Genomic DNA, 27,496 nt, shown 5'->3' with positions numbered 1-27,496 from the left:
TTTCATGTTATTTTATAAATTAAATATTCAATAAAATAAAAAGATAAATAAATACCCTTTCTGATTTTATAATTTAATTTAAGTAAAAATAACAAAATTTAAAAGTTAGCAAAAATATCTTATCTCTATTTAAAATACCACGATTATAGTAATCTTATTTTAAATCTAAATAAGGTCAAATTACTTAAAATAGAATATTTTATAAAAGGAATTTAATATCTAACCTTAAATTTAAAAATAAGATAAAATAATCAAAATTTAAAACATAAGAAAAGAAGTAAGAAAAAATAGATTTTTACGTATTTTCAAATTCAAATTACACCAATACCTAATTTTTTTAAAAAATAATTTATTTCTCATAATTAGATTTGAAATATGAAAAGTAAAAATCAAAATACAAAACTACACAAAAAATCGGAAGTTAGTTCCATGAAATAGCATGAAAAATCGAAGAAAAACGAAAAAAATTTTGAGCTGTACGGACGGTATGCAAAGCATACCATCCATGTGCACATCCTTGGGCGCAAGGGTCTGCATGGGCGCACAAAGGGTGCTGGCAGCAGCCAGCCGCGCGCACAAGTATGTGTCACCACCCCCGATTTTTTCAAATCTTCAAAAAATCATAACTAATTCAAATAAAATCGAAATTAAGTTCTGTAAAAAAGAAAATTGCTTAATTTTTTCCAAACTATCCAATAAAAATAATTCCAGAAATGAAAATTCAATTATTTTTCATAAAATTTCACAAGCATCAATCAATCATCATATAACACACATATCAACATGAAACCATCCAAATCAACATATATCATCGTTTTAATTCATATTTGATGAAAGTAAATCATTACCATGGCTCTGATACCAGTTGTTGGAAATATTTTACCAGGATCTAGATTTACTACCATGTACGTTTCATTAACATCCTAATATGAATTCTAAAACAATGAAATAAACACATATAAAGTTTAGGAAACCTTACATTGGGTGCAGCGGAATATAATGACTCCTTCCATTCAGATCTCTAGCCCTTGATTCCTTTCTGTAGCAGAGCATAATCAAGCTCTGAACCTGGATCTCTTTCTCTCCTTCCTTGATGCTGATTCTCCTTCTTGTTAGTTAGATTCTACACAATCTTCCACACTATGATTGAGATACCACTTGATGTGTGTGGGCACTACTCTATCACTAGGGTATTTCGAAATTGAAGAGAAGAAAAGAGAAGAGAGAGTGGTGGCTAGAAAGTTTTCTCTGAAAGGAATGAGATGCTTGTGCATAGTTTCCTAAAACCATCACTTTCTATTTATAGAATACCATATAGGGTTAGGTTTGAATTGTATGACATTAAAATAATGAAAAAATATAAATGGTAAAACACTTTGCATAGTGGCCGGCCATGATATGGATAATGGGCCTCACTTTGCAATTTTGCCATTTTGTCATTTTTCAATCCCATTTTCTCAAAAATGCCAATTTTCCAATTTACCCATTTAAATGTCAATTCTAATTATTTAATAACTAAAAAATAATTATTAAATAATATTGTCATTTAATATATTTATTAATTTAGACATATAAAGTCTCTTAATTAATAAATAAACTTAGAATCTCTTTTCTTTACAATTTCGCTCTTGCTTAGTGAAAATTCATAAACTAGACATAGTCTAACTTTAGAATTATAATTGATTAATTAAAATCAGTTAACTTAGTCTTACAAGCAGTATGGTCTCAACTAGTATGGGGACCATGGGCCTATATGACCGAGCTTCCAATAAGTCGAACCGAATTTACCAAGTAAATTCCCTAACTTATTAATTCCTTATTGAATCCACACTTAGAACTTGGAATTGCACTCTCAGTCATATAGAACGCTCTATATGTTCCACGATATAGATACTCTATTAATTATCCATTGTTATAATCCTAATTTGATCAATGACCCTCTAATAGATGATCTACATTGAATAGGAACTAAATTACCGTTACACCTTCAATGTATTTTATCCTTAAAACACTTAGCTCCGTATAAATGATATTTCAGCGAAGTGAAATGAGATCTCAACCATTTATCTATGTTTAGCCAAGCTCGAAGGATATCATCGTTTCACTTCTAAATTCCTATAGAAGTTATAGACTCCATATTTATGTTAGCGCTCCCACTCAATCATACTATCATGTTCCCAAAATGTACGTATCACCCTGACCAGAAGTAGGCTTAACTAAAAAAATCAAAGAACATGTATAATACTCTTGAGATCGAACCTAACCATATCAGGATTAAGATCATTTGATCTAGGATCAACAGGTGATATTGAATTGAATAGATATTACGGTAAATTTTAATTTATCCAATCAAAGTTCAATATCGGTCCCTTCCGATGTATACTCCATACATCCGATACTGGTAAACTTTGCCAATGCCCTGGAAAGGACATAACACTTATCCAAGGTATAAGAATACCTATCGCTGATTATCATGCAGTCTAAATCTAGTGAACTGAAAAATTAGGGAATAAACTTTCGAACATATAATCAAGATTATATTCCACTCTGCTCACAACACTATAATCATTAACAAATTCATATGTTCTGGACTTAAATAGAATTTATACATTATATATATAATCATGAAATAAATCATGTGAACCATGGAACATAAAATGTTATTTCTGATCTTTATTAATAAGTAAATTTGATTATATTGAAATGGGTTTTATTTAGGGCACAAAACCCAACAATTGTATACTGCCATCTATTGTATTTGTATTGGCTTTTGCCTTTTACCCTGTAATTGACTTTGTCTATAAATGAAATGCTCTGCCTTAGTCTCTATTGAGCTGAGTTCATTATATTAGATATATACCTAAAAATTCTCTTGGTATCAGAGCCAACGACGTCCTCCGCCCATGTCGACACCAAAACAAGGTGACTCTCCAGCAACTCCAGTCATGAGCTCTGCTGGTAATAATTCTACCGCCACAGGAAACTCCACTGTGAGTTTGTCTCAACTCCCAAACACCTACCCTCAACATTTCAGCACCTTAAACCAGGCATTCTCCCTAAAACTCGATCGAAACAATTTCACCTTGTGGAAAACTATGGTCTCCACCATAGTCAGGGGCTATAGGATCGATGGTTTTCTCAGTGGAACCAAACCCTGCCCTCTTGAATTTTTACCTGCAGGAACAAATGCAGAAGGAGTCGAGATTATAAGTGTCAACCCAGAATTCGAACATTGGATCATCAATGATCAGCTTCTCATGGGATGGCTATATAGTTTTATGACAGAGACGATTGCTACTGAAGTCATGGGAACCTCTACAGCTGCTGAGTTGTGGCGTGCACTTGAGAACCTCAATGGCGCTTATTCAAAGGCAAAGATGGACGACACTCGCACACTAATCCAAACTCACAGAAAGGGATCTTCAACTATGGCAGAATATTTATGACAGAAAAAGTGTTGGGTTGATTCCTTCGCACTCGCAGATGACCCTTATCCAGAATCTCATCTTATTTCTAATGTATTGTCGGGTTTAGGCGCAGAATACCTTACCATCATTGTCCAGATCGAAGCTAGATCGAAAACTACTTGGCAGGCGCTACAAGATTTACTCCTCAGCTTTGATAGCAAAGTAGAGAGAATGCAAAGTCTCGAAGGGCCTAAAACTACACCTCCACCAGTTGCTTCCCAAGCAAACATGGTAGCCAAAACACCGCCTCAAGGAAGAGGAAGAGGCTTCTATTCACAGAATCAAACCAATAATAATGGTGGAAGAGGAAGCCGTGGCAGATCCAGAGGAAGAGGGCGTTATAATAACAACTCAAGACCCACCTGCCAAGTTTGTGGGAAGTTTGGTCATTCGGCAGCCGTTTGTTACAATCGTTATGATGAAAACTTCATGGGACACGATCCTAATGCTCAAAACCAGCAAAAACAAGGTCACAATGCCTTTATTGCCACACCGAAGATGCTGGATAGTGATGCTTGGTTTGTCGACAGTGGCGCCAGCAACCACATCACCTCGGCTACTAACTCTATGAGCCAGAAAAGTGAATATGGTGGTAAGGAAACTCTCACCGTTGGTGATGGCAGTAAGCTCGCTATCTCTCACATTGGTACTAGTTTTTTAAAGACTAATTCTGGTCAGCTTCTTATGTTAAAACAAATGCTACATGTGCCTAAAATAGCAAAAAATCTGATTAGTGTGTTAAAACTCACCACTGACAACAATGTTCTGATTGAATTCTATTCTGATGTTTGTTTGGTGAAGGACAAAACAACAAAGAAAGTTCTGCTCCAAGGGGTGCTTAAAGATGGCCTATACCAGATCCAACACCCTCATCCTCAGCCTCAGTCTGCCCTTATTTCCTTTCCTTCAAGGTCAACAAAGACCATGAAATCTTCTAGTGTTTCTGTCAGTCCAACTGTCTTTAATGTTCATGTAAACCGACCTGTGGTCAGTGAGTCTTTACATTCCAAAATCGATGTGTGGCATAGGCGACTAGGCCACCCATCCACAAAAGTTTTACAACAAGTTTTAGAGTCAACAAATGTACAAGTTCCCAGAAATGAAGTGACAAACTTTTGTGATGCTTGTCAATATGGAAAGTCACATTCTCTTCCCTTTAAACCATCTCAAAATCGTGCTGAAGCGGTTCTTGATTTAATCCACACCGATTTATGGGGTCCTGCACCCCTAGCATCAAGCATTAACCATTACTACTATATCCATTTTGTTGACGTTTTCAGTCGATACACATGGTTGTATCCTCTGAAACACAAATCAGAGGCACTTCTTGCCTTTCAACAGTTCAAAACTCTTGTTGAAAACAAGTTTGAACGTAAAATCAAGGCCCTTAGAACTGATGGTGGAGGAGAGTATCAGGCCTTCTCTTTGTTAGATCAAAGTCATGGCATTGAATTCCATCATTCTTGTCCCCACACTTCCACTCAAAATTGACGAGCTGAAAGAAAATATCGACATATTGTCGAGATGGGACTTACCCTCCTTGCCCAAGCCAGTATGCCCTTGAAGTATTGGTGTGATGCCTTTCACACAGCTGTGTACTTAATTAATAGGCTACCCACACCACTCCTCTCTCACCAGTCTCCCTATGAGGTCTTGTACAACCATAAACCTGACTACCACTTCCTAAAAACCTTCGGTTGTGCGTGTTTTCCTTGCCTACGTCCTTATCAAACACATAAATTTCAATTCCACTCCACCAAATGTGTCAATTTAGGCTACTTAACTTCCCACAAAGGATATAAGTGTCTTAGCTCCACCGATCGTATCTACATTTCTCGTGATGTTGTCTTTAACGAATTGGAATTCCCATTTAAAACTGGTTTCCTTAACAATTACCAGTCTGAAACACCTCTCGTGATCCATAGCTCTCAATGGTCTTACTTGCCTATCCCCACTCCTACTGTGTCACAGGTCAATGCACCCCCTGGAGCTCATGGCACTCGTTCTAACTCTGTTGTTTTTCCTCCTTCAGAACATCCCGTTGCTTCAGATATTGAGGGGGAGACAGCAGCAGTAACACCCCGCGTTAATGACCATGATGTTGGGTTTTATGCCCTAAATAAAACTCATTACATATAATCAGATTTACTTATTAATAAAGATCAGAAATAACATTTTATGTTGCATGGTTCACATGATTTATTTCATGATTATATGTATATAATGTATGAATTCTTTTTAAGTCCAGAACATATGAGTTGGTTAAAGATTATAGTGTTGTCAGCACAGTGGAATATAATCTTTATTATATGTTCAAAAGTAGATTCCCTGATTTGTCAGAACACTGGATTTAGACTGACATGGTATAATCAGCGATAGGTATTCTTACACCTTGGAAAAGTGTTATGTCCTTTCCAGGACATTGGCAAAGTTTACCAGTATCGGATGCATGGAGTATGCATTGGAATGGACCGATATTGAACTTTGAATTAGATTTTGAAACTTACCATAAATATCTATTCAATTCAATATCACCTGTTGATCCTAGATCACATGATCGAAATCCTGATATGGTTAGGCTCAATTTCAAGAGTGTTACTCGTGTTCTTTGATTTGTTAGTTAAGCCTAGTTTTGTATCAGGGTGATACGTACATTTTGGGAACACGGTAATGCAATTGAGTGGGGGAGCGCTAACATAAATATGGAATCTATAGCTTCTATTTGGCAAATAGAAGTAAAGGATGATTTCCTTCGAGCTTAACCAAACGAAGATAAATGGTGGAGATCTCATTTCACTTAGGTGAAATATCATTTATACAGGGTTAAGTGTTTTAAGGATAAAATACATTGTAGGGTGTTACGGTAATTTAATCCTTGTACAGTGTAAATCATCTATATAGAGGATCATTGATCACATTAGGGTTATAACAATGGATAACTAATGACGTGTCTATATCGTGGAACATATAGACCGTTTCTATATGACTGAGAGTGCAATTCCAAGTTCTAAGTGTGGATTCAATGAGGAATTAATAAGTTAGGGAATTTACTTGGTAAATTCAGTTCGACTTATTGGAAGCTCGGTTATATAGACCCATGGTCCCCATACTAGTTGAGGCCATACTGCTTGTAAGACTCAGTTAATTGATTTTAATTAATCAATTATAATTCTAAAAGTTAGACTATGTCTACTTTATGAATTCTCACAGTTTAAGGATGAAATCGTAAAGAAAAGGGTTTCTAGGTTTAATTATTAATTAAGAGACTTTGTATGTCTAATTAATAATTATTTTAAATGACAATATTATTTAATAATCTATTTTAGTTATTAAATAATTAGTTTTGGCATTTAAATGATTAGAATTGGAAAAGTGGCATTTTTGGAGAAATAGAAATAAAATTGAGGAAACTGCAAAATCCAAGTGAGGCCCATTTCCCTCTATGGCCGAGCACTCCCTTTGTGTTTCCCAATTATTATTTTCATTTTTAATTGCCATGTAATTGCTAATCAAAGCCTAGCTATAATAGGAAAGTGGTGGATCACACTAAATAAGGCAGTTAATTGATTACACAGTAATTAAGGAAACTGTTTTATTTGGAAAGTTCTGCTCTCCCTTTTCCCTATATAAAGCAACCTTGCTCTCTTCTCTTGTATGTATGATAAGCCACGAAATTCAAGAGAGAAAAAGAGAGAAAATTTCGAAATCCTTGTGAGATGAGTAGTGCCCACACACATCAAGTGGTATCTCAATCATAGTATGGAAGACTATGGAATTTCTGCATCAAAGAAGGAGAAAAGAAGATCCAGGTTCAGATCTTGGTGATGCTCTGCTACAGAAAGGAATCAAGGGCTAGAGATCTGAACGGAAGGAGTCATATTATTCCGCTGCACCCACTGTAAGGTTTTCTAACTTTATATGTGTTTATTTTCATTGTTTTAGAATTCATATTAGGTTGTTAATCCAACATACTTGTTAGTAAATCTAGATCCTGGTAAAATAATTTCCAACAACTGGCACCAGAGCCATGGTAATGATTTACTTTCATGTAATATGAATTAAAACGATGATTGCATGTTTCTGTGTTGATTTGGATGGTTTCATGTTGGTTGTGCTTATGTGATGAATGTTTATGTTGTACGAAATTTTTCCATGAAATATATATTTTTTCAATTTTTGAAAATATTTTATTTGGATTCCTTGTGAAAAATTGAGCAATTTTTGTTTTTACGGAACTCAATTCCGATGAAAAATGAAAAAGTTATGATTTTTAGAAAAATCGAATTTCGGGTATGCATGGGTGCTCAATCGCACGCGTGGGCTGTGCATCCAGCCTGTGTGCACCCTGCACCTCCGCCCGTGCGCACCCTGCAGCTGAGCGAGTTTTCTCGGTCAGGCATGCTGCGGGCGCCGAAGTTCCTCGGCGTCACCCCCTCCTCCGCGCGCGTAAGGGGCTGCTGCCAGCCTCCTGGGCTGCTGCATGCAGCCTCCTGGGTGGCAGTTTCCCAAATTGCGAATTTTTGGGTTTTTCCCCAAAAATCCAATTTTTTCATGGGATTGTTTCCCAAAATTTATTTTTCCAATTTTAAATATTTCTAAATTGAAATGTTTCCAATTTTAAATATTTTCAATTTGGAATTTTTCCAATTTTAAATATTTCTATTTTGGATTGTTTCCAATTTTAAATATTTCCTATTATGGTCAGATTTAAAAATTTGTTAACTTCTTTAATATTTATTTATTATTTAATTATAAGATTAGATATTTTGATATTTAAGATATTTTAAATTAAAAAGATAACTTTGTCTTTTTATTTAAAATATTATATTAAAATTATCTTATATGACAAATTAAATAATTAATAAATTTGAAATTAACATAGATATTTTTATAGATATACTTACCATAATGTTTTCAAATTCAAAAATTTGTTATTTTGTTAAATATTTAATTATTTATAAATTATAAGTTTAAAAATGATATTTTTTCTATATATATCATTTTTTTTCCTTATTAGAAATTTATAAATCATATCTTAAATATTTAAATAACATAGAAATTTTTGTAGAGATTTGAATATTGCTTAATTTGAGATATTTTGACATATAATTATGGTAATTATTATTTAACCAAATCTATTTTAAAATTGCTTTATTTTATTAAATTATAAGATCTGAAAGTGATATTGGAGATTCTTTCCTTTTAAATCATTGATCTTATTAGATATTTAATTTAATTTGATTCAAATAAACCTAGATATTTAAAAATTAGTTTCCTTTATTTGGTTAGTTTAAGAATAATAATTTAATTATATTAATATCTTGATTCACATCTGTTACATGGACAATGTTTGTTTATTTATATTGTTTATTCAAAACTTTTTAACAAACCTATTATTTATCTGATCTAAATTGCTATGATTAACTTGTTGACAGATCATGATCCAATGATCTGATTTTAATCATAGTCCAATTGACGATAGATCTTATAAATAATTTGTAACAGGTAAATTTTGTACTTCTTTCATCTGTGTAAACCTAGTAACATGATAGGGTCCATCCAAATCATTTGACCTGTGTGAGCCTATATGTTAGCTTTTGGGCTTAGATACATATAGGGAGCCCATTTAAGTTTTTACTAAGTAAATGGACTAGGTTGCTAAAATAAATTTTGACATAAGGAAATTTATTTAGGCCCAATTAGATTTGGGCTTATTCAATGAATAACAATTGTTTATTTTAAGGTTAAATTCCTCTCTTTTGGGCCTTGTGTGAGAGTTGGGGGCCATAGAAGTGGGTACGACATACTGAACCCAGCTCCCCCTCACATGAACTACCCCAATTGTGAAGGCCCATTTGCCTTATTTAAAGAATTGTATTAGGTTAATTATATTAGTCTAACCTAATTAAAATTGAATTAGCAACATAATTAACTTTTAAAATATATGAAATTTATTTTTCATGTAATATTTTAAAGTTAATTTTAGAAAAACACTTAGTCAATGATATATTCTAGACAGTTATTTCTAGTGCTAGTTATTATTTCTAATATTAAATAGGAAAATATCATAGATTGTGAAATTAATTGTTTCCTAATTAATTTTGGTACAATCTAAGTTTAGTATATTTTCCTAGTATTAAACTAGAATTAATAATTAAGTTTCCTCTTTACTTAATTATTTATTTCTTGAATTTAATACATTTAATTAAATTGAAAATTTCAATATCTAAGTTGATTTTCATCATGATACTTTAGTATTGTTATTTTCATGTTATTTAATTAAAGTTGAAAATTATTTTAAGTTTGGAATCTTATTTCAGAAGAACTTAAGATTGAATAATTTTCAGAATATATTTTATTTTATTTTATTAATCATTTCCCAAAATTTCGAAATTGCATTTCTTTAATGCAGAAATTTCGAATTTTATTTGAAAAATAGATTAAAGTTGAAAATTATTTATTTAATTTTGGACCAACTTAAATCAGTGACTTTTTCATTTAATGGTTAATTAAAATTAATGAACTAAAATATATTATAATTAGAAATTGGATTAATTAGTCTATGAAAGTCTAGATAGATATTATCTGTTTTGCTTGAAGTATTTTTCTAGTGATATTTAATTAAATAGAAAATTAATATTTAAGTTGATTTTTTAATCATGATACTTAAATATTTGAAATTTTTCTTAGATATTTAATTAAATAGGGAAATTATATTTTTTGTTGAAAATTAATTTTATTAATTTTGGGCCAACATAAAATTAGAGTAATTTTCCAGGATTTATTTTATTTTATTTTAAAGCATTTTCGAAATGCAATATATATTTATAGAAAATTAAATTTGAGTTGTAAATTAATTTAAATTAATTTTAAAACAACTTAAATTGAATGATTTTCTAAATATTTATGGAAATTATTACTAAGATGGAAATAATTCACGTTATTTTCATATCCATCTAAGTATAATTTATAAATATTAAATTAAAATTTATATTTGGAATTTTTCATTCTAAATTGGAAATTTTAATTAAATAAATATATATTTAAAATAAATGGATTAAAATAAATATTAGAAGAAAATACAACCCTTCATTAAATAATGAGCTTTATTATTATAAGGATATTCGATCTCCATTGTTGAATTTACATAGCTATTGTTTTAGTGAGTAATCCTCCCTAATGGAGGAACGTTCATTAGCAAGTTAGCACCGTTTAATCTCGAAAGATAAGTAATCTTGTAAGTTTTTTTTATATAGTGTATGACCACCCTAATGGTGGCGACTGTATAAGACTTGCAAGAATATGAAACAATGGTGGAAGCTCATAAGATAGAATAGCCTTGACTCTCGCCTAAACGGGACAACGCGGATTCACATCTTGATCGAATAAAAGGTTGCTAGAATGTTTAACATTTTAGATGAGCTGACAACTCTATTCAATGAATGATAGCTTTGACTCTCGCCTAAACGGGACACTGATATCAGTTTGTTGAAAACCTTGGAAATTATTTAGGATTGTATGTTTTAGTATTTTCACTTGTCATTCCTACTTGCTATGTGCTTCATAATTTCTGAATTGTGTATGAATTTGTATTGAACCATGTTATTTTCTGTTATTAAATTGTAGTTTAATTTCGAATCTTCATTGTTGGTCTAACTTGATTTGTTTTTCTAATGAGATGAATCCCTAATGGATTTTCACCATTAGACTAACATAATAGTGTTAGATCTCGAAAGATAAATATTGTAAATGCAACATCTAGCTGTTCATCAATTGATGACACCCTAGACTAGTGTTTTACAATATGAAACAAGAAGATTGTATAAATAAGATTACTTTGACTCTCGCTTATCGGAGCATCGTTGGATTCTTATTTAAAACGAAATTATCCTAATTCCTCTTAGCTTATTCATTTCGAATTAGCTTAATGACATATCATTGGATGAATGGTCTACAAATCATATAAAGTCATATTTTCTCTTAAGAAATTAGATGACGCATATGATTATATTCCCGGAATTCTATCCCAAAATGATATAAATCCTCAATCTTAGATATCTCCTACTTGTATAGGCAAATCATAGAGTTAGATTAGTAGTGGTGGTCCAAGAAAGAGTTACTAATTATACAGTTACACTTTCACAAGTGTTTCATAACCATTTTCTATCAATGGATTTAAACTGTATGAGTTTAGTATTCTGTGACCAGAATCCACTTGCACTATTCTAAGAACTCTTTGATGTAACTAAAGTAAGTCATCAAAAGATACAATCACATATTTTATAAATCTAAGGCATTTGTATCTTGTTCATAGTGGTTTTGACAAGATCATTCTCTGCAAAGAGTTAATATGCCTATATCCACTGAAAGTAATTTCATCTCATTCGCAGATGGATGTACATTCAGGGGTGGATATGAGTTTTCGTTGTATTCTTAAAACGATCACTCTAGATTTTACCTTATGCAAAAGAAATTTGAAATGTTTGAAAAATTTCATGAATTTCTAGCAATGGAAAGTGGTTAAAGATCTTGCGAACTGATAGGGGTGGAGAAAAAGTTAGTAGATATGCAGTTCAAAGATCATTAATTTGATTTTGAATTATATCCAAACTTACCTCCCCAGAAATTTGAGTTGCATATTGATGATTAGTTACTAGTCGTTGCCTAAATCCTTCTATGGAAATAAAATTTCAGAATGATGCAATGGTTGTATACTTAATGTAAATCATTACTAGATTCATGGATGACCTAATCGAAATCTTAAGAAAAGCTAGAACTGCTAACCTTGGTTTGCATGTTTGTCAGCTATTTTAAGTGATTAGGGGTGGAGCATCCCACAGTCATTAGATAAGAAAGTGTTTGTTTAAACAAATACTACTTTTCTAAGAAAATGACTAAGTCTGAAAATAAAGTAGCAAATAAAGGAGATATTTTTTTTTTCTTGATTCCAAAAGTGTTCTATCATCTTATTTTACAAGATGATCCCACTGCCTCTGTTGTCTTAACACAACTGAAGAGGTCTATACCATTTAGTTTTCTTTGACATAGTTCACGGTACCTTGTTGTAGTGGGAGAGTTTCTAGGAACTCACCTTCTTATGACTTGGAAGACACTAGTGATAAAATCCATTCTGAGTTTAAACAAGTAATGGATTGTCAAGATAAGAAACTAAGAAGAAAGCCAAGAGAATTATGGCTTGATCCATTCACATGGAGTAACCTAAAGTTTTTTATTACAAGGACATGATAGGAAATTTTCGTTTATAAGTCTATTCAATGGACTTAACAAAACTTCTTGTTCCTAGTATTATAGGTTTGAGTTTATCTAAACCTATGGCTTGTGGTATACCTGGTAATTACTTACTCTAATGCAAGCAACTTACTTTAGTAAGATGCTGGAGCATTTTCTTTCCAATGGAAATCTATAGAAGCTTCACAACTTCTTAGATATAGATTTTATTTATCTAAGGAAAAGTCTCAACTATTCCAGAGAAGATAAAGCCATGAAAGAATTTCTTAAATCAACAGTGAGAGGTCTTAGATATGCTTTTGTATGCCTTAGACCAGACACCTGTTGTTGAGTGGGAGTAATGAGTAAGTATCAGATTAATCCAGGAGAAGAACAATGGAAGACAATCAAGTAAATTTTAAGATTAAGAAGAGGAACTATATGTTAGTCAATAAGTTTTTTTTGAAACTCTTAGACTACACCACATCAGATTTCGACACTTGCCTTTGTGCTAGAAAGTCTGCTGATGAGATGGTGATTACTTTGGGGGTGGAGTAGCGATTTTAGAGAAGTGTAAAAACCTATCTGAAATCTCTTGGTCTACCAGAGAGAGACTGAATGTTAAAAGTTGCAGGAAAGATACTTTTTCAGTCTAAGGAAAGTTCTATACATTTGTGGCAGTGTTCCAACTTGCCTTAACTACTAGGGTTAATTCCTGAATAACGAAAGAGTAGTTGCCCAAAAGTATAGAATCTAGTATCCCAAAAGAGTAGACATATAGAGAGGAATTTCACATTATCAAGGATTTTGTGATTAAGGAAGAGTGATGGTGGAGAAGAGGTTGTGTTTAATTCAACCTGTCAGATCCCATTACGAGGAGTTTACTACTATTACACTTGATTGGAATATCAAGGTGTTAATGATTATTTGAAATGCACTTTTTGTTTTATATTAGTGGAAGTGGGAGTTTGTTGGGTTTTATGCCCTAAATAAAACTCATTTCATATAATCAGATTTACTTATTAATAAAGATCAGAAATAACATTTTATGTTGCATGGTTCACATGATTTATTTCATGATTATATGTATCTAATGTATGAATTCTTTTTAAGTCCAGAACATATGAGTTGGTTAAAGATTATAGTGTTGTCAGCACAGTGGAATATAATCTTTATTATATGTTCAAAAGTAGATTCCCTGATTTGTCAGAACACTGGATTTAGACTGACATGGTATAATCAGCGATAGGTATTCTTACACCTTGGAAAAGTGTTATGTCCTTTCCAGGACATTGGCAAAGTTTACCAGTATCGGATGCATGGAGTATGCATTGGAATGGACCGATATTGAACTTTGAATTAGATTTTGAAACTTACCGTAAATATCTATTCAATTCAATATCACCTGTTGATCCTAGATCACATGATCGAAATCCTGATATGGTTAGGCTCAATTTCAAGAGTGTTACTCGTGTTCTTTGATTTGTTAGTTAAGCCTAGTTTTGTATCAGGGTGATACGTACATTTTGGGAACACGGTAATGCAATTGAGTGGGGGAGCGCTAACATAAATATGGAATCTATAGCTTCTATTTGGCAAATAGAAGTAAAGGATGATTTCCTTCGAGCTTAACCAAACGAAGATAAATGGTGGAGATCTCATTTCACTTAGGTGAAATATCATTTATACAGGGTTAAGTGTTTTAAGGATAAAATACATTGTAGGGTGTTACGGTAATTTAATCCCTGTACAGTGTAAATCATCTATATAGAGGATCATTGATCACATTAGGGTTATAACAATGGATAACTAATGACGTGTCTATATCGTGGAACATATAGACCGTTTCTATATGACTGAGAGTGCAATTCCAAGTTCTAAGTGTGGATTCAATGAGGAATTAATAAGTTAGGGAATTTACTTGGTAAATTCGGTTCGACTTATTGGAAGCTCGGTTATATAGACCCATGGTCCCCATACTAGTTGAGGTCATACTGCTTGTAAGACTCAGTTAATTGATTTTAATTAATCAATTATAATTCTAAAAGTTAGACTATGTCTACTTTATGAATTCTCACAGTTTAAGGATGAAATCGTAAAGAAAAGGGTTTCTATGTTTAATTATTAATTAAGAGACTTTGTATGTCTAATTAATAATTATTTTAAATGACAATATTATTTAATAATCTATTTTAGTTATTAAATAATTAGTTTTGGCATTTAAATGATTAGAATTGGAAAAGTGGCATTTTTGGAGAAATAGAAATAAAATTGAGGAAACTGCAAAATCCAAGTGAGGCCCATTTCCCTCTATGGCCGAGCACTCCCTTTGTGTTTCCCAATTATTATTTTTATTTTTAATTGCCATGTAATTGCTAATCAAAGCCTAGCTATAATAGGAAAGTGGTGGATCACACTAAATAAGGCAGTTAATTGATTACACAGTAATTAAGGAAACTGTTTTATTTGGAAAGTTGTGCTCTCCCTTTTCCCTATATAAAGCAACCTTGCTCTCTTCTCTTGTATGTATGATAAGCCACGAAATTCAAGAGAGAAAAAGAGAGAAAATTTCGAAATCCTTGTGAGATGAGTAGTGCCCACACACATCAAGTGGTATCTCAATCATAGTATGGAAGACTATGGAATTTCTGCATCAAAGAAGGAGAAAAGAAGATCCGAGTTCGTATCTTGGTGATGCTCTGCTACAGAAAGGAATCAAGGGCTAGAGATCTGAACGGAAGGAGTCATATTATTCCGCTGCACCCACTGTAAGGTTTTCTAACTTTATATGTGTTTATTTTCATTGTTTTAGAATTCATATTAGGTTGTTAATCCAACATACTTGTTAGTAAATCTAGATCCTGGTAAAATAATTTCCAACAACTGGCACCAGAGCCATGGTAATGATTTACTTTCATGTAATATGAATTAAAACGATGATTGCATGTTTCTGTGTTGATTTGGATGGTTTCATGTTGGTTGTGCTTATGTGATGAATGTTTATGTTGTACGAAATTTTTCCATGAAATATATATTTTTTCAATTTTTGAAAATATTTTATTTGGATTCCTTGTGAAAAATTGAGCAATTTTTGTTTTTACGGAACTCAATTCCGATGAAAAACGAAAAAGTTATGATTTTTAGAAAAATCGAATTTCGGGTATGCATGGGTGCTCAATCGCACGCGTGGGCTGTGCATCCAGCCTGTGTGCACCCTGCACCTCCGCCCGTGCGCACCCTGCAGCTGAGCGAGTTTTCTCGGTCAGGCATGCTGCGGGCGCCGAAGTTCCTCGGCGTCACCCCCTCCTCCGCGCGCGTAAGGGGCTGCTGCCAGCCTCCTGGGCTGCTGCATGCAGCCTCCTGGGTGGCAGTTTCCCAAATTGCGAATTTTTGGGTTTTTCCCCAAAAATCCAATTTTTTCATGGGATTGTTTCCCAAAATTTATTTTTCCAATTTTAAATATTTCTAAATTGAAATGTTTCCAATTTTAAATATTTTCAATTTGGAATTTTTCCAATTTTAAATATTTCTATTTTGGATTGTTTCCAATTTTAAATATTTCCTATTATGGTCAGATTTAAAAATTTGTTAACTTCTTTAATATTTATTTATTATTTAATTATAAGGTTAGATATTTTGATATTTAAGATATTTTAAATTAAAAAGATAACTTTGTCTTTTTATTTAAAATATTATATTAAAATTATCTTATATGACAAATTAAATAATTAATAAATTTGAAATTAACATAGATATTTTTATAGATATACTTACCATAATGTTTTCAAATTCAAAAATTTGTTATTTTGTTAAATATTTAATTATTTATAAATTATAAGTTTAAAAATGATATTTTTTCTATATATATCATTTTTTTTCCTTATTAGAAATTTATAAATCATATCTTAAATATTTAAATAACATAGAAATTTTTGTAGAGATTTGAATATTGCTTAATTTGAGATATTTTGACATATAATTATGGTAATTATTATTTAACCAAATCTATTTTAAAATTGCTTTATTTTATTAAATTATAAGATCTGAAAGTGATATTGGAGATTCTTTCCTTTTAAATCATTGATCTTATTAGATATTTAATTTAATTTGATTCAAATAAACCTAGATATTTAAAAATTAGTTTCCTTTATTTGGTTAGTTTAAGAATAATAATTTAATTATATTAATATCTTGATTCACATCTGTTACATGGACAATGTTTGTTTATTTATATTGTTTATTCAAAACTTTTTAACAAACCTATTATTTATCTGATCTAAATTGCTATGATTAACTTGTTGACAGATCATGGAGAAATTGAGGAAGATGTTTTCATGGTTCAACCATTGGGTTTTGAAGAACCTGGAAAGGAAGATTATGTGTGCAAATTGAATAAATCGTTATATGGTCTTCGTCAGGCTCCTAGAGCATGGTTCGACAAACTCAAAGCCACCCTTGTAACATGGAATTTCAGACAATGAAAGGCGGACAACTCACTGTTTTTCTTGAAAACATCCAGGGCCATCATCCTTGTGCTTATTTACGTCGATGATATAATTGTCACAGGAAACAACATCAGTGAAGTCTATAGCTTTATCACTCAACTGAACAAGTTGTTTTCTCTCAAAGATCTTGGTGCTCTACACTTCTTTCTTGGAATTGAAGTACACAGGGATGACTCGGGTTTGTACCTCACCCAAACTAAATATATTGAGGACCTACTGTAGAAATACAACATGACCAACATAAAGTCGTGTCCCACACCTACAGTTGTAGGAAAACCGATGTCTCTATCTGATGGGGAGCCAATGCACAATCCTACTATCTATCGAAGCATGATTGGTGCATTACAGTACTTGTGCCACACTCGTCCAGATATAGCGTATGCGGTTAACAAGCTAAGCCAATTCCTCCAAACACCGTCAACAACACATTGGAGTGGAGCCAAGAGAGTACTGAGATATTTAAAAGGAACAAGAACACGCGGCCTGCATATCAGCTGCAACAATAGACTGCAAATCATAGGCTATTCTGATGCCGATTGGGCCTACTGCCCAGATGATAGGCGTTCGATTGCTGGATACTGTGTTTACCTGGGAGATTCACTAGTATCTTGGTCTTCAAAGAAGCAACCGGTGGTGTCGAGATCAAGTACAAAATCCGAATACCGTGCTCTAGCACATGTAGTAGCAGAAATATCGTGGATTGAGTCTCTACTCAGTGAATTAAGTGTACCCTTCTCTGCTCCTTCGATCACTTGGTGCGATAACATCAGTACAGGAGCTCTTGCCTCAAATCCCGTCTATCACGCACGCACCAAGCACATCGAAATTGATGCTCACTACGTTCGTGACAAGGTCCTACAAAAGCAATTAGAAGTAAGATATGTTCCATCTCATGACCAAATTGCTGATTGCCTCACCAAGGGTCTGTCACCATCACGTTTTACTTTCCTTGTTGACAAACTGGGTATGCGTATCTCACCCTTCAGTTTGAGGGGGAGTGTAAAGGAATAGTAAAACCAATTGACATGTCATCTGCTGAGTCATACCCTATTCCTAAATATTCGGAGCTCACCTAATCATTGGCACAATTCATCACGTTTTCATTGCAGTACAAGATTCACTAGCTGTCCCTATCTTCAGGAAATCTTTCCGTTATTCCTTATGCAATTGTATACTGCCATCTGTTGTATTTGTATTGGCGTTTGCCTTTTGCCCTGTAATCGACTCTATCTATAAATGAAATGCTCTGCCTCAGTCTCTATTGAGCTGAGTTCATTATATCAGATATATACCTAAAAATTCACTCTTTCCCCACCAGAGAGCTTCCCCAAAACGTAGTCACAACCTTAGTGTTTTCCTCTCATTCCTCTTCTTGCTCCACTCCCAACTTGCTTGTTATTGTCACAATATCCTCGACATCGGCCATTGGTGCCCCTACCATCATCAGACTAAACAATATCCACAAATCATTTATAATTCACAAGTCACTCACCAGTAACAACAAGCGTAGGCCCTCAGATCATATTAATCCAATTAAACACTTAAAAATTAATTTTTTCTATGGGATATTAAAAAATCTGTTAGATAGCTCATAAAAAAGTAACCACGTTTAATATAAAAGATATATTTAACAATTAATCGTCCAATTATACACGGTATCTTTTCAGCCTGTTGTACATTGAATTAATTAAATTTATAGGGAAATTTGATTTTTTATGCTTACATTTGGTTAAAAAAAAATTTTTAAACAAATAATAACTAATATTTGTAAAATATGACAATTTTTATGATATCCCTAAAATACCCCCATTTACATCATCCCATTTACACCATCGGACCACCCATCGGGCTACCCCATCGGACCATCCATCGGGCCACCCCATCGGGCCACCATCGGACCACCCATCGGGCCACCCATCGGACCACCCATCGGACTACCATCGGACCAAATCTGCTACCAATTTTTTTTTTTTTTATGTTTTTGTACATACAAAAGTAGCATCAGGTGACCATCGGACCACTATCGGACTACCATCGGACCCCATCGGACTACCAATTTTTTTTTTTTTTTTTTTTATGTTTTTGCACTAAAAAAAAGTATGGAAAATTTGAGAGGGGTATTTTTGGGTTTTAGATAAAGTGGTCATACATTTTCAATGATGATATGTATCAGTTTAAAAATAAAATATTAGGTATATGTAAGTATAGAAAGTCATATTATTCAGCTGAGTTTAATTTAAATTAATTAGTACGGAAACCCAGTTCCGATTGTAGACAGTTTGTTTGTGTGTGTGTGTGTGAATAATAGATTAGAGATGACGCGTTTGTGAAAAGGACGCAGTCAGTAGTATGGTACTAACATATGCATATATACAACAATAAAAATAGAAGATGACAGTTGAATGGTATGGCATTCCCTCTCTGCCACTGCCTGCATGTATTTTTATATAAAAATTACCATTACAACAAACAATCTACCATCTTTCTAGTTTCTTGTTTTCTCTGCAATGCAACTATATGCGTTTCCAAAATGGGTCCCCTACCAACTCTATAACTCTGACCCCTTCTCTCTCTCTCTCTCTCTCTCTCTCTCTCTCTCTCTCTCTCTCTCTCTCTCTCTCTCTCTCTCTCTCTTATTTTTGGCATTTTGGGTGGGCTGGCTGGCTGCAGCCTCTTTAAACTGTCTTTAATTAAATCAATGAATAAAGTTAAATAATAGCCAACAGAGTCGTGATGATTGCCATGATCTAACCCTAATCCTCTTCTAGCTTTTGAACTTTTCTTTAGCTTTTCTTAATACCAATCGACTAAATGGCATTGCCCAACTGGCAATTGAGCCATCAATACAGTTTTATTTTTAACATTTGCCTACAATCATAGCTAACTCTAATAATAATGAAAATAATTGACACTAGTTAGTTGTATTTAGTACTACACGTAGGTAATAGGTCTTATTATTAATAAATAAATAATAATAATTTCACATGTTAGACGTACAATTTTTTTTTTTTTTGTGAGAAGTGTACCTCACACATTGAGTCAATTAAATTCATCTTTCATTGTTGGACAAGTTTAGAAAGAGATACGCACAAAATTCATGTCATTTAAGAAAGAAAAGAAAAAGAAAACTGGTTTATTATGTTTAGTTATTACTTTGGTTACTTTTAAGCCTCGAGAAGTGTTCTGATCGGTACTTGGCTGCATGCATACATAGGCTTCTTTAGATCTTCTGCCGTTCTGGTATTTACTTCTGAGTCTTTTTAGATTTACTTTTTGTAGAGTAATTAACAACATAGGGAGGGAATAGGGAACAATTTCCAATTGAGCCTTTTTTTTTTCCTTTCTAATTTTCTATTTTTTTGTTTCTCTGAGTACTACTTAGTTTGTTTTCCTTATATAGTCATGATTTATATGCCAGGTACAGCAGTATTATATTATTCTAAGACTTACTCAAACTAACCTCTCTTCCTTCTTGTGTATTATACTACTACTACAGATTGTGTTCACATGAAGAAGCTTTTAGTAACAATTCAAAGCGTTCTTCTTCTTCTATTTCTTCTCTACTTTAGCAGTAGCATAGTGTTTGTTGTGTGTGAAGATGAAATAGGAAAAGACTCAACTTCTTCATCCCTGGCACCAATGGAGAAAACAGAGCAGGAAGCTCTTTATTCTGCTATTCAAAGCTTTGTGGGCAAATGGTGGAACGGTTCAGATCTCTATCCAGACCCTTGTGGATGGACTCCAATACAGGTATTATTGTTTGTAACTTCCTATATCTAAAAAAAATATTATTTAAATGAACACAAAAGAAGAAAAAAGACAAATATTGCTCTATTTATGTATTGTTTCTTTTTGGCTTTAACTTAATTGACCATTACCTTATGCAATATGTTGATGCTGTTCTTTTTTTGGTCAATTGATATATATTTTGTTAGATTTGAAAACTTTTGTTCTGAAGCTATATTTGTTGTATGACATACAGGGAGTTTACTGTGATCTTTATGATGGGTTGTGGTACATTTCTGATTTAAACATTGGGCCAATTTATGACAACTCTCTAAAATGTTCAGTCAATGCAAAAATTTCAAACCACTTATTCAACCTCAAGCACCTAAAGGCCCTCTCAATCTTTAGTTGCTTCGTCTCACAAAATCTAAACCCAGTCACAATCTCAACTTTAAGATGGGAGAAGTTCACTCACAGCTTAGAGTCCTTAGAATTCAGATTAAATCCAGGTCTCATTGGAACGGTCCCAACCACCATAGGAAAACTCACCAAACTCCAATCTCTAGTGCTGCTTGAAAATGGGTTAACTGGTGAGTTACCAATGGAAATTGGAAACTTGGCTAACTTGAGGAAACTTGTCCTTTCAGGTAACCATTTTTTGGGACAGATTCCTTCAAGTTTTGGACAGTTGTCTGAGCTCTTAATACTTGATGCAAGTAGGAATGACCTTTCTGGTTCATTGCCTTTGAGTCTTGGATTTCTGAGATCACTTTTAAAGCTTGATTTGAGCAATAATATGTTAAATGGTATCTTGCCTAGAGAGATTGGTAAGCTCAAGAATCTCACACTGTTGGACCTTGGAAGTAACAAGTTTTCAGGTGGGTTACCTGAGTCACTTGGAGAAATGGTGTCCTTGAATGAGATGGTGATATCCAATAACCCAGTTGGGGGTGACCTTAAGAGAAATATTGAATGGAGAAAGTTACTGAACTTGGAAATTTTGGATCTTTCCAACACAAGTTTGACAGGGGACATTCCAGAATCATTGGCCAAAATGAAGAAGCTTAGATTTTTGGGGCTTAACTACAACAATCTCTCAGGAAATGTCCCACCAAGGTTGGCATCTCTGCCTTGTATTAGTACACTTTACCTTGGAGGAAACAATTTGACAGGTGAGCTTGGATTTTCAGAAGGGTTTTATAGAAAAATGGGAAGGCGTTTTGGAGCTTGGAACAACCCAAATCTTTGTTACAGGTTGACTTCCATTACATCTAGCTATGCTCCTTATGGAGTTAGACCATGTAACCAAGAATCAAACACTTACAAAAGAGTTTCAAATGAAAAGGTAAGCAGAAGTGTTGACAGGGACAGGAACACTAATGATTTCTTTTCAGTGAGATCTTCCGGAATTTTAAGATGTAGTGTTGGTGGGTTTTGGCATTTATTTTGTGTTCAAGGAATGCTTGTTATGTTTCTATGGAGTGCAATGGTATATTGATTCTGAAAGCTTAAGGTAAATAAAAGTTTTCATTTGTCTTGATAGAGAAGTACAATATCATTTCCCGCTCAAGTTAAAGGGTCCTCAAATCAATGTAGTAGATCTATGTGTTGTATAGTGTACGATGCAATAATGTACAAGCATTATGAAATTTTGGTTCCTAAATGTGCATACATTGGTTGCTATGTTATCTAAAATGTGTACTTTTTTTTAACAAAGTGCTTCCGTATATTTGAAAATTTAAATATTTTTTACTTTTAAATTGGTTTCTATGTTATCTTAAATGTTTGAATTTCGTTCATTGCAGCTAAAAAAATAATAATTAAATAGATTTTTTTACATTTATATGAAGAGAGCAGAGCGATCATCTAACCTTCAATTGGCATTTTTTTTTATTTATTTCATTACATATATTTTTTTAATTATTTACCAAGTCAAAGATAAGCTTTCGAACGGTTACCCTCAACAACAAAGCCCACTACCTCCAATTTTTACTCTTAATATCCTCTCCCAAGATTTTAGCAACAAAGATTCAAAAAAATTCCCTCCTTTCATTAAGTTAAAAACTTCCAAGTTTCTTCAAATTCTTCATTTTCGCAATTGAGCATTGAGTGTGTAAATTAAAGGAGCTCCCTATAACAAAGTCCAAAAACAAAATCTTCCTTAAAAAATATGGCTTCCTCCAAACTACTCCTATTCTTTGTAGTCCTCTCCACATTCAAGTTCATCTCCATAACCTGTACTGATTTTGCTGTTGGCGATGAATATGGTTGGAAAACTCCAAAATCCAAAAATGACTCTCAAATCTTCAACAATTGGGCATCAAAGAATAGGTTCATTGTTGGTGACACTCTACGTAAGTAATCTCAATTAATACAGTACAAAGTATGTGTCACTTTAGTGTTACAAGTTCCAAGTCTTACGTTATTCATTTTATTTTTATTTTTATTAAATATTAATGTGTTTATAGATTTTGAGTACGATAAAGACTCGGTGTTGGCTGTGACTGAAGAGGAGTATGAAAAGTGTTATTCTTCTCATCCAGTTTACTTCTCCAACAATGGAGACAGTGTCTTCCATTTCGACAGGCCGGGATTGTTCTACTTCATTAGTGGGGTTTCTGGGCACTGTGAGAGAGGCCAGAAGATGATCATCAAAGTTTTAGAAACTGCACATCCACCTCAGTCAGGTGCAGAACAGAATACAACAATTGGGACATCACAAGGGAATGCTGCTCCTGGATTCTATGCCTTATCTAGCCCAACTTTTGTGCTCTTCCTTGTGTCCTTTGTTGGACCAGTTCTTGTCGTTTAGATTGAAATTCTACTATGATCGCTTCCTAGATTTGTTTTTCTAGCTAGGTTTATGTTGGAGAGTGTATGGAAATGAATATGTTATTATGTTTTCGAAGATGACTTCAGTGGTATGAGTATTGTTTTATGTTTTCATAAGAATATATATTTATATTTTGTGTACCTGTTTGCTTTGGCAAAAGGTATTCTTTTTTCTTTTTCCATCGACAAGTTTTTGTCTAGCAGCATGATTATTGATATAAAAGTGAAGTGAGCTTAAATTCTAAAGTTTCAATTTAACCAGAAATAGGAATATACGGCTTTAAAAGAAGATGGAGCAGCAGATATAAATTTTAAAAGAAGCGTAAAAATATATTTATTAATATAATTATAAATATGTATTTAAACTATTTTTACTTAAAAAAAGTTTCCGAAAAGTATATAATTAGGAAAAATAATTTATTTAAATAATTAATAAATTATTATGTCTTTTTTATATAATTATGTCTTTTTTTTTCTTGTAAAAATAGACTACAGAAAAAATAAAAAGCAAAAAAACGGTGATATTCATAATTTTTTTCTAATTAAACATAAATATTATAGTAAAAGATAATTATTTTAAAATATATATATAGTATCCACAAATTTTTTTTTTTTTTTTAGTTTTTAATAAATCAAAACAAGTATATAAGTATCATCAAAACAGATAAATTAAATAACTAAATAAAAAAAAAAAATTATGAGGTGTCTTACACAATTGTTCGAGTACATGTAAATTTTAGAAAATTTCAAGTAGTTTATATTGTCAAAAATAAAATTTAAATATTTTATTGCATGCACAACTGTTCGTTCTTACACACATATTAAGTAACTTTTTGAACCTTATTTTCGGCATTGTAAAATATTCATAATTTTTTTAAATTTATAGGTAATTCTATATAACTATAACATACACTATCATAAAAAAAAAAAAAAAAAATTGAACTAAAAATCTTTTTTGGATGCCAAAACAGATATAGGATCTACTAGAACACCCTTTTAGGGGTGTACTACATAAGATTTCAGTAAAATTCATCATAAAAAATTAATGTAGAAAAAGAAAAATATTTTGGAAATAATTGTACCCCCTTAAAGGGCTATTTCGATAGACCTCCTTCTCTGTTTTAAATTATTATTTTTTTTGATCCTGTACATTGTACTTACTTAGAAACACCGGTAAATTTTCATAAAATTTTAAATAGTTTACAGTGCCGTAAATAAAATTCAAACAGTTGATTACTACGTCTATAAGAAAAAACAGTCATTCGTGCAATAAAATATTTTAACCTTATTTTTAACATTGTAAATTATTTAGATTTTTTTGAAAATTTACAAATAGTTCACTGTAAAAATTAGAAATATTTTTGGATAACGAAACAAAGGGTCTACTGAGAGGGGGTGTACTAATTTTTATTAGATCAACTTATCTTTTTTTTAAAACTATCATGAAATTATTTTTATAAAAGTCTCAACTAACTATTTGAAATAAAAATAAATTTACTTATTATTTTTTAATTAAAAAAGAAAAAGTAAAAAAAATAAATTATGAGAAAAATTGACTAAAGTAAAACAAAATTAAAGAAAAGAATGAGTATTAAAGTATTATTAAGATTTGAAGAGATATGTAACCATGTAGTAAAGTCTATATTCACTATCATACTCCTTACATTCTTCTCACCATTGGATCATTAATCAATGTGTAATAAAGTGTCCCTATCATAGAGACAAAAAAATGCATCCCTAAGTGTCCTATAATTATATACATTATTATAAATTATTAGTAATCTTTTAAAATTATAAACATTGATATAATAACATAATAAGCACACATTTATATTTTATTTATTTTGTGTTTTTTTAATTTTAAATAAACACACTTTTAAAATTTATATACATTTATGTTTATAATTTTGATATTGTATTTTATTAAAAAAAAAATTATTAAATTATGATAATTCATACTAAAATAAATAATAAACATCTACTCTTTAATAAAAAAAAATATTTAATTTATTTATTTTTATAAAACTGTTTGTTATTTATGTAATTAATTGTACGAAATTATTTATTTTGTGTTTAATAAACATATTATATTATTAATAATTTTTAAAATACTGATATAATAAACAAAATATATTACAAAATAGCATTATAAACATAAATTATATTAATATATAATAAACAATAATAAGAATATTGTTTAGCTTAAAAATCAATAATTATATAAGAACTCAATTTAAATATCATTTATATAATAATAATTATATTTACAAATTTAATATTATTTTAAACATAATGTTTACAATTATAAGTCTATTACAAAGTATAATATTATATATACAAAAATATATTTATAGTTTGGTCATTAATGCATTATATTTTAATTATTAAAATGTATAGTTTCGTGTAATATGGTTTCAAAATGTATAAGTTTTTAAAATAATTTTATTTTACACATTTTTTGTAATTATTTTATTTTTATTGTACATTTATGAAAAAATTCCTAATAAAAAAATTACATTAACTTCGTGAAGAGCGACTATATAACTTAATTTATTTAGGGTAACTTTCAATTATATACATAATACTAAAATTATTTATACACATACCGATAAAATTTTAAATATAAATATTATGTATATTTTTATACTTAATATAAAATAATACATGTGTATATTCTAATTTTTTCTTTCGCATGACAGTCTTTTTCTTTGATATTTTATTTCTCAATTATGTGAAGATCAACCACTTTTTTAATTTTTTTTCTTTTATTTATTTATTTTTTTCTGTACAATTCTTTTTTTTAAAAAAAATCTTCCTACATAACTATTTAGTTTTTGTTTAGTTATTATTCTTACCAAAAAAAAAAGTTACTATTTTATTTTAGATATTAACATCAGTATTATTTTCAAGATGGTCATCCGATAATATATTTAAAATTAAAAGCAATATTTAAGTTACTTTTGTAATTTATTATCAAATAAGAGTAATTAAATATTAAAATTAAATATATATATATACAAACTAATTAGTAACTTATTATTTCATATTCAAAAACAACTTGATAGTATCTAAATGAATATTTTATAGAACGATTTTAATTGATTTTTTATAAAATTTATAAGGAAACTAAATAATATCTTAAACACCACAAAATTAATTTCATTATAAAACATTCTTTTAACTACTATTATGTTATATTGTTGTTTAAAATACTTATACATTTATTTTTTTTAGCAACATTTATATTACTTCAAAACTAGTTTAAGAATTTAATAAGGTACAATAAAGTATAAGCACTTATTAGTAAAATTAGTATACTAATTTTTCATAATGTAAATAACTTTGTTATTTAAAACACCTTTCGGCACCCATAATATAAAGTATACTTAATATGAAAATTAGTAGAGTTAATTTTTTAATATAAACGATTCTAATACTGATTAAAATACTATTTAGTTTTTTTATAAATTTTTTTAGTAATTTATCAAAATTATTTCAATAAGATAAACTTAATTAGAATACTATGAGGTAACTTTTAAAATGAAATAAGAAAATAATTTATAATCTATTAAACTTTGATTAATTTTATAGTTTGATTTTTTGTTAACAAAAAATAAAAGAAATTAAATGGTTGTTGTTGATTTCGATCATTTTTTCTTGATTGAGCGAAGAAATACATGATTCCCATATATTAAAATAATCATTTTAAAAAGTAAGTCATGATGACTTGAGCTCAAC

General features: G+C 31.3%; 2 protein-coding genes across 3 annotated transcripts; both read left to right on the top strand.

Moving 5' to 3' along the window:
• Window positions 1–20,198: 20,198 nt before the first annotated feature.
• LOC115711400 (piriformospora indica-insensitive protein 2) lies at window positions 20,199–22,686 on the top strand. Of its 2 annotated transcripts, XM_030639734.2 has the most exons (3): window positions 20,199–20,440; window positions 20,697–20,950; window positions 21,183–22,686. In XM_030639734.2, exons 2-3 carry the CDS (start codon window positions 20,708–20,710, stop codon window positions 22,422–22,424), a joined length of 1,485 nt encoding a protein of 494 aa, XP_030495594.2. In that variant the 5' UTR covers window positions 20,199–20,440; window positions 20,697–20,707; the 3' UTR covers window positions 22,425–22,686. The 2 variants fall into 2 exon arrangements, with proteins under 2 accessions (XP_030495594.2, XP_030495593.2); XM_030639733.2 differs by lacking the exon at window positions 20,199–20,440 and having other exon boundaries at window positions 20,477–20,950.
• A 169-nt stretch (window positions 22,687–22,855) lies between these two features.
• LOC115711401 (early nodulin-like protein 6) lies at window positions 22,856–23,940 on the top strand. The gene is made up of 2 exons (XM_030639735.2): window positions 22,856–23,280; window positions 23,395–23,940. The coding sequence occupies exons 1-2, from the start codon at window positions 23,097–23,099 to the stop codon at window positions 23,736–23,738; spliced, it is 528 nt and encodes a 175-aa protein (XP_030495595.1). The 5' UTR covers window positions 22,856–23,096; the 3' UTR covers window positions 23,739–23,940.
• The last annotated feature ends 3,556 nt before the right edge of the window (window positions 23,941–27,496 follow it).

The sequence above is a fragment of the Cannabis sativa genome, chromosome 3, assembly GCF_029168945.1.
Source record: "Cannabis sativa cultivar Pink pepper isolate KNU-18-1 chromosome 3, ASM2916894v1, whole genome shotgun sequence".
NCBI lineage: Eukaryota > Viridiplantae > Streptophyta > Magnoliopsida > Rosales > Cannabaceae > Cannabis > Cannabis sativa.
This window is presented reverse-complemented; position numbering and strand designations above follow the sequence as displayed.